The 9352-nt window shown below is 38.8% G+C and overlaps 1 protein-coding gene across 1 annotated transcript; it reads left to right on the forward strand.

Moving 5' to 3' along the window:
• Nucleotides 1-1734: 1734 nt before the first annotated feature.
• On the forward strand, nt 1735-6426 carry LOC306921156 (ependymin-like; the record flags this gene model as incomplete). The annotated part of the gene is made up of 6 exons (XM_079498267.1): nt 1735-1810; nt 2282-2316; nt 2489-2620; nt 3134-3317; nt 3900-3990; nt 6276-6426. The coding sequence occupies 6 exons, from the start codon at nt 1735-1737 to the stop codon at nt 6424-6426; spliced, it is 669 nt and encodes a 222-aa protein (XP_079354393.1).
• Nucleotides 6427-9352: the final 2926 nt, after the last annotated feature.

Here is a 9352-nt window from a genome sequence, read left to right on the forward strand (position 1 = left end):
ACTCCTTGTAATAAACGTGACATTGTTTCAGTCCACTCTCTACCTCGATTATTTCTTAAAGTCTCTGTTAGGAGTATTAATAATCCCACAACAATTATAATAACAAAACAAACACATTACATACAGTTAAACAAACAAATGCACAATGTCCCATCACAGGTCCTTCCTTTCATTAACCACTATACATCCAAAGCCTCTTCAATATCACCTCGCTTAATATGAAGTCCAAGAACTCTATTGCTCAATTCATCAATCATCATCATCATCAAGTTGGCTTGTACATAATATCTGAATTAGATTAGTACTGATTATTATGGGTTGAATGTTTATTTACTCATTATGTTTTTGCCCAACTCAAGTTAATAAAGCCAACACAACAGCAATAGAAGTGAATTGTGGCGCACCTGACAATGAGTCCCTGGTTCTATTTTCCGCATGTCACTCTACTCTCTCCATGTTTCCGGTCTCTCTTCGCTATAAAAGTAAATAAATTAGTTTAATAAAGTAACCTTACCCTCCTTCCCAAATGTTTTTTTTAATAAGATAATGCTTTACAAAAAGAATCATAACACTTTACAAAACGTATTTTTTACTTAGAAGATCATGTATCATAATACTTTATTACCGGACACAGACATTTCTGTAAGGACCATAGTGTATTATAATATCCCATGTTTATTTTTATTTTTATTTTTTTAACCTTTATTTAACCAGTAAAAAGCATTGAGACTGCGTCTCTTTTACAAGTGGGAACTTGGGAAGAGGCAGAAATTAAATTACACTTCAATACAACATCGTCAATGTTACATTTTGGACCAGCAAATACAACATCAATAATACACCTCAAAGTACCTATGAATAAATACAATACCTCACCAAAGTCCTACTTTTTAGTAGCAGGGCAAAATACACAATATACACGATCTGAACCGACATAATAAATATATAGGCATGAACATAGGCTAGTACATATCCATACATGTGCAAAATATAAATGTATAATGCATTACAATCACTGTTATAATGCATTAGTGTTATATGTTTTATATGTATTGTATAACACCAAATCATCAAAATGGCTTCCGTACTCCAGACTGTATGATCGGAAGCATTTGAAAATTTTGGGAGACAACCATAGTTATATACATATATAGGCAACAGTCTGGCCATGCGAGAATATGTGAGTGACCAGCAATTGGTGATACAAGGTGAAAGACATTAAAGCCAATTATATTTCACTGACTCAAAATTTGGTATAACGGAAGAGTGTCAAACATCTTAACGGTGCTTGATAATAGAAATATAGTACAGATTATAGAAAAATGCTTTTTCTGTAGAAACATACAAGAGAAACCCGACAGTGTTCCTGTCAGACTCATGGAGTGAAGATCATGGGCCAATCTCAGTATACTGGCTGATAAATGGCTGAATAATATCCTATAAAATGTGTTAAAAAGTTGCTAACCTGCCCATCACAACTCACACGAGACATGGGCCAAATGTGTTATCCCGTTAATATTGATCCATTGCATAACCTTAGAAAACCTTTCCAGGTCCATAGGTTATCCATGACAGAAAGGTATTTTTAGCCATGCGCCAGGTGGGGTGTAGAGTACCGTGTGAGTGAGGCCACCTGTGCGTGTGAGCAGGTACAGTATATAGGGAGGTGTGTGTGTAACCTTGAAGCCAGAGCACTCTCAGATCCTCATACCTGGAAGACTCCACTCTTTCATCATGAACCTCCTGAGTCTCCTGGCCTGCGTCAGCCTGGCGCTGGTGTCAACTGCTGCACAGAAACCCAAGCCATGTGGTGAGCTACACTGTGTTGAACAGAAAAGTATCTGTTATTTGACTATGTGTGTGTATTTTATATGCCTTTCCAAAACAGGACTCGAGACCATGTCCAGTAAAGCAATTTTGCATATTGACAGTCACACAGAAACCTAGTATTTCTGTCTTTCTCTAAATTTCACTATACAAGCAGGTATTTCATAACGGCATGTTGCAAAGAAAATAAATAAAAATAAAGTTACAAATGAAATGTTAACATTTATATCATGGTTCTATAGTTGCAACGAGTGCATCCCTCCAACATAACCTGGCCTGCCTAATTCATCCTAGCAACAGAGACTTCCATGAATAACATATCCATTAAAGACTGCAGTGTTTCTGCGGTAGTTTCCACCTACATAACCATCATATTTGTTTTAGTAGCAGCACTGCATGCTAATATCCACAGCTTTTATATTTTTGTATTGATTCTGTCCTTTCGTGTCCACAGTGGTACCAGCACTAATGAGTGGAGATTTTACTGTGGTATGTAGGCTATTATCCTACCGAACATATTCACTTGATTTTGATCTTCCTTCATAAGTATGACGTACAGTAAGAGCAAAGTGGATGCCATGTGAATAAGGTTAATACATTCTAGATCAATTTCATATTGAGATTCCTTAACACAACTTATTCTTTCTCTGCCCCTTCATAGGCACTTACCAATGGAGTTATGGGCATGGGAATGATAAGTTATGATGCTTTCGGTCAGAAGATCCGTTTCAGAAGCTTTGGAATGGCTGGCAACGAGACCTTTGCGGTGGACAAGCTGATGCTCTTTAATCAGGTATAGAACTACTGTACTTTGACGTCACTTTCAGCCATACTGATGCTGCCAGATGGCTCGTAGTATAATTTCACTACAGTTTCAGACTGTATAAGTGCCATCCTGCTGTAAGATGGGTAGGTTTTGCTGCCTTAAAGGGACAATAGAAGAACAACTTTATTATGATGTTCCATCCAGGTCTGAACAAATAGCAACATTATAGGTAGGTTACAGTAGACTACACCAAGAGCAACAGGAAATCACTTTTCACAAGGTTTTACATGTCTCTCCTCTCTCTCTCTCTCTCTGTCTCTCTCTCTCTGTCTCTGTCTCTCTCTCTCTCTCTCTCTCTCTCTCTCTCTCTCACTCACTCACTCACTCACTCACTCACTCACTCACTCACTCACTCACACACACACACACACACACACACACACACACACACACACACACACACACACACACACACACACACACACACACACACACACACACACACACACTTTCTTTCTCCCTCTATGAATCTCATATTAGAAAGTCTACTATGAGGTTGACTGGTCTAAGTTCTCCTGCAAGAAGAAGCCGCTGGATGCCACCTTCAACCCCATGCAGGTGCCTGAAGATGCTGAACTGATGGGTCAGGCGTTCTTGGGCTCCTCCTCTAGCTGGGGAATGGGTTTGTTGGTCAACACCTGGACTGGAAAGTATCCCCAAAATGGTAAGAGGAAATATAATATTTCATAATTTTGTAGAATCATGCATGTACTGTAGGTAATGTAGGTATCTGTATTTGTCCTTGTGGGACAGTTTTTACAATCATGAGTACTGTATGCGTCTGTTACCGGTAAATCTTTAATATTTTAAGGGATCATTAAGTGTGGTGATTATTTCAAGTTAGTCTTGTGTCACCTGTTTATTTTCAACATTTACATGGCTACTTAGCTAATAAATCAAGAATTTGACATAACATATTGATTATTGAGAGGCAATCCAATGCATGGTTTTCTGAAATTACGTCATAGGCCAGCCAAGTCTATGGACTTTTACGTTTGATTAGAGCGATGTCTGGCCTTACAACCCAGACATCGTTGTGTCCGAGATTTCGGCATCCCGGTTAAGTTCTCACCGGATACCACTGTGGTGGGTTCTAACCCAAACAACCAGCTCTAGTGGCACTTCATCACTGCAGCTAATAATAATTGGCTAGTCCTTGAATAATATTATTACACAATGTTATGTGTTATGTGCTGCATTCAGTTTGACTGTTGCTAAATCCATGTCTCATGTCCTGTGTGTTCAGCAGGAGGGTACATGGCTGTCTTCACCGAGATTGGCTGCATCCCTCTCACCCTGCAGAGCTTTACTCCAGAATCTGGATGGAACACTGTCAGGTGAGTGAACCTTCTACATGATATTTACTGTAGTCTACAATATACTGTTCCCGGTTTTGTTGGACTATAATGTGTTAGTGTGGAATTCTCAGTACTGTGGTCAGTGTGGTGTTACCACCCAGACTAAAGGGCCGTTCTAATTTATGCATACAAAAGTTACATAGTGATAATTTACACATGCAAGACTGATGATATAGTGCTGTTACTGATGATACTGCTTTCTAACGAATCGATGACGCCATCAAAACTGCAGATAATGAGCTAGGTTTGAAAAAGCCTAGAAAACCAGACAGAAGATTATAGGCTATACTGTACAGTTGGGTGCCACCGATATTATCATTTGACCCATTTAGGCCTGACCTCAACATTTAAAAAAAATCCTTCTAAATCCTCCAGTTTTCTGAAATAAATATTTTCACGATTTTTCAAAAATAGCAGACCTACAAGCTCATAGCGCGCCACTCGGTGGCGCGCTATGAGCTTGTAGATCTGCTATTTTTCAATAGCTAAATTATAACATAGTTTAAAACACCAAAAGGGGTTCCCGCCCAAAATGGGTTAACTGTCCTTTTGCGCAGATCACGCAAACCTCAGCAAAAAGAAAAGGACAATATTGATGGCCTCCAACTGTATGTACACACTGATGTTAATCTGGCCATGCCAGGCTACCTTTGAAAGCCTCTTATCAAGTTGGAAGGCTTTCTAAAAAAGAAAAGGAAAAAAGGTTTAATATGTAAGTAACACAGCTGTTGCATTTTCTCTTATCCAGATAAGAGTTTCAGACACAGAACACATTTGAATGCAAAGTGTAAATGGGGTCTATTTTTGAGGGGCGCTAGCCTCTCCTATATACAGCTTTTTGTCCTAACTCGTGTCACATTTGCCTTTGACAATGAAAGGAGAATTTACGTCATATGTGTCTGAGCAAATCGGCTTTTTGTGCTAACACAAACATTAAATGCCATTGACAATGAAAGGAGAATTTACGTCATAGGCCTATGTGTCTAAGCAAACCGGCTAATCGGCTGTGTATATAATTCTTATTAGACCTAGACCGTTAATATTACTTGCATCGGTATAACATGACCGAGAAGTGGTATAGTGTGAAGCATTGTGTAATGCCTTATCTCAGTCACGTCACGTGAAAGAATGTATAGTAGAGTAGGTCGGTGGAGAGTTAGAATGTAGGTCCGCAAAATATATAATATAATTCTCGTTAATATTATTTGGGTTAGGATTAGAGGGTTAGTGGTGATGTTTGGAGTCTCTAAAAGTCTCCAAAAGTTTGGCTCCATCTACGGTTAAAATGGTTAGAATAGATGGTGAGTTGAATCTGCACCCACTTGAGAGCGTAGAGTCGATGTGCAGAGAACCACTCCCTCATACGTCACCAGAGCTTGTGTGCAAGGAGACCATAGAACAATCTAGCGGGTCTCATCAGGAGGTTGTTGATGATGTTACAGATGCAGGTAAAGTGAACAAGGAAACCTGAACTATTGCACACACTCATTGCTGAGGTTCTGCCTAAAAGTCATCTGTATGACTAAATCACAGAGGATTCTACGAACAGCGGATCCAGAGGATGAGGAAATAGTTTATAGGAAATAAATTGCAGAACCTGGTAGAATGGTATCAGGAAAATGACCTGGCTCTCAAGGTCGACAAAACAAAAGAACTGATGTTTGAGTACGGGAGCCTTGATGAAGGCTGTGCTTACGAGTCCAAACCATTTTTTAAACATTGTATGATGGTTAAAAGATAATAACATAAATTGACAAATGAATTCATGAGGAAGTATATTCATTTATTTTATTGGATGATTTGTATTGGTACAATGATAAGTGTGCCGCTCACTTCACACTGGTGTGATTTTATTTTTCTTGTATAGCACCTTCTTTACATGAATAGCAAGGAAAAGCAATTAGTGAAAAGCCACAGCCAAAAGAACAACATAAACAAAGCTGAAACAAACCAATAAATGAAATACATACATGAATTAGTTAAACTAAAACTATGAAGCCATGCTGATTATGATTATGAAAATACAATTAAATCATATCTTATCATGTTTAATCACCCCAAAGCTTTTGCTTTCATTTCAGTACTTTCAATTGGGCGCTGGGCAACACAAACACGATGGACCTCATTCCTATTACAGTAAAAAATAAAATTTAAAAAAAAATAACTAGGCCTAATGTATGCATTAATGCTGGTTATGATGATGAAAGCAACAACAAAAAAGTCATCATATTTAATCCCCACCTAAACTCTTGTTGTCTTTTCAGTACTTTCAACTGGGTGGTGGGCATCTCAGACCCCATGGACTTCCATCCTCCGTTCTTCTGCAGAAAGGCTCAACTGGAGGAGACTGAGACACCCGAGACGTTCTTCACTGCTGTGAGATCTCTGTCTGAGCAGACCCAGAGAGAGCAGTAAACTGTCTGAGCAGACCCAGAGAGAGCAGTAAACAACCTCTCCAGTGTCTCTCACCTAATTAACCTCTTAAGCCACATAGACGTCATCGTACAACGCATAGCAAATATAGCCAGACTACAAGCACACACTATGTTGCTTTTAAGCAGGAGCTTTGCTGCATTGAACAATCAGATCTGCACTGGTTAAAACAATACTTGTATGCAAAGTGTAGAGGTGATGTAGCCTATGCTGGATTGTGATGTTATGCCACTAGATGGATCACAGTAATTTCATTATGTCATCAATTAAATAAACTAAATCAAATATGAGTCGTACTGTTATTGTTGCAACTGAAAGCTTATTTAGAAATAAAGAAAGTATGTCAATGAGTTAACTAATGACTTATTGGTGTTTACTGGTCGATCTTTCACAATAGAGGGTATGTGCATGCGTAAAGTGAGTGGGCAAATCGAGTGGCATGTCGTTTAACGTTGTTTAATGCAATTAGATAGGACTTCTAGATAGATTTCTTTTTTTGGCTTTTCTGCCTTTATTGATAGATACAAGTGAATTTAAGATTTACAGGAAAGCGGGAGAGAGAGACAGGGGGAGACATGCAGCAAAGGTCATCATGAACGGGACTTGAACACACACGCTGTCAGGCCAGAGCCTATATGTGGCATGTGCCTGGACCGCTAGGCCAGCGGGCGCCCCTAGATAGGACTTTTCTGTTTGGATGCACAGTATGGTCTGTCAAGGCAAGAAAGTAGTTTTTGAGGGGCGCTAGCCCCTCCTATGCCCAGCTTTCTGTGTTTGTGTGTACCACGGACTGTAATGAATTGATTGGCTGAGCACGGAATGTGATGATGTATGATGATATATGATAAGAGCGCCCCTCACTTCATACAAGTGTGATTTTTTTTTTTACCACTAAGGGTATGATGATGATGTCACGCGCATACCCTTTATAAAAACAAATTTTCTTTTCCTCAACATCACTGACTGAAATAAATCATGTGACATTATGAACTTCGGACAGTCTTAATTTAGTTGCTATGTAAATCATTATACTAGGTACCTATACCTGCAGTATCAGGAGTATAAGCAGCACTATCATACCTTCTATTTCGATCAGTTCATCAATAAACCCTTTCCACTGGTGACGTTTACAATAATTTACATAGTACCTGACTTTCATTAGCAATTATTTTATAGTTTATGGTGTTGAATATTTATTTAATTAAATTTAATAAGATCTACCTTACATCAAAACGTTGTTTGTTTTGTTCTGTACTTTGCACCCTACAACCTGCTCAAATGGTTCAAGCTGCTCCACTGCCAATTCTTAATTCAGTTGTCATAACACCTCAAATCATTGTATTACTTATTGTATTATAATTTTCCTACAGATAGTTGTACAACATCATTTTAAAATGCAGTACAAGCGTTGTTAGAATGCATCAAATCACTATATTTGTGGGTGATTTACTTCTGTAAGTGTAGGCCCTATAGAGTGTTTTCTTGCATAGATTTATTTTTTTCTTACTCTTTATCTAAAGCAACCAATGAGTAATACTATGAACTTGTCAAAGAAAGTCTGTGAGTGACTCGAAATTATCAAGTATTATACTAGTGAAATTATCCAGTATTATAATACTTCACCTTATAAGTACTTATACAAAATATGTATTTCACTTACATTGGAAAAGTTAAAAATGTGGTTTTACGGATGATATAAAAAGGGACCTTTTTTGTAGCAACATAGGCCTTCTTAATTTAGCATGCATAGGGTTCACCAACCTGACAGTTTTCCGGACAGATTTTGGAGCGATGCAGCCAAAATCAATTTAGACAGCGATGCACATTCCCGGAGACACAAGACATTGTCCAAATGTATTATTAAATTCAAATTACACTGTTAAAAGTTCAGGGAGCAAATTCTTCTCGCTCACCAGATTAGGTACCAAGCTATTAAATAAATGTTTTGTTGAAAGGCCATTTTTCAGCAAGTTTTATATATGTTTTTTATAAAGTATGCTGTATGTATATACTTTCATTCTTATTCTATAAGTGGTTCTAAACAGTAGGCTGCACTGACACTATGTAGGTCCAATAATGAGCGTCGTGTTGGAAAACAAACAATCCGTTGCATAACCTCATCATGAAAACCATTCAACGTTTCCACAACATGCTATCCATGAGGTATTTTTGGTATATTCACTAAGACTACCGTGGGAGTGAGGCACCTGTGGCTGTGAGTGTATCAAAGTATAAGGTGTGTGTAACCTTGAAGCCAAGGCGCTCTCAGATCGTCTACCTCTTTCATCATGAGCCTCCTAAAGTCTCCTGGCCTGCTTCAGCCAATCAGCCTGGTGCTGGTGTCAACTGTTGCACAGACGCCCAAGCCTTGTGGTGAGCTACATAAACAGAAAAATATCATATCTTGTCATAGCAGGAATTAACCTTACTTCAGTATGACTTATAAAGGTTGAGAACTCTCTTAAGACTGCAAATGCAGCCTCCTGAATGTCAGACATGTGCAGGGTTCCCTTTATGCACAACAAGAGAACACAAAGAGTTGCTACAGTAAATAACTACAGTTGATTCATTGCATGCATCAATCTAAAAGTTGACCAAAACTCAAATCTCTTTCTTTTTTTTGTATGTGTTTTTTTGCGGCTTTCACCTTTATTTTATATTTTTTATAGAGGGACAGACAGTAGGCTGACAGGAAATGGGGGAGAGAGATGGGGGAATGACATGCAGCAAAGGCCGTCTGGATCGGGAGTCGAGCCCGCGGCACACCGTCAGGCTTGGGCCACCGGCCAAGGTGCCCGGACCGCTGAGCCACGGTCCAGGCCAGGTGGTGGCCATTTTGATCTTGCTTCATAGTATGACATAAGGCCACCAATATGGTGGCCTTATGGTTAATTGGTTAATATGGTTA

Source organism: Electrona antarctica, assembly GCF_951216825.1.
Source record: "Electrona antarctica genome assembly, chromosome: 4".
Lineage (NCBI taxonomy): Eukaryota > Metazoa > Chordata > Actinopteri > Myctophiformes > Myctophidae > Electrona > Electrona antarctica.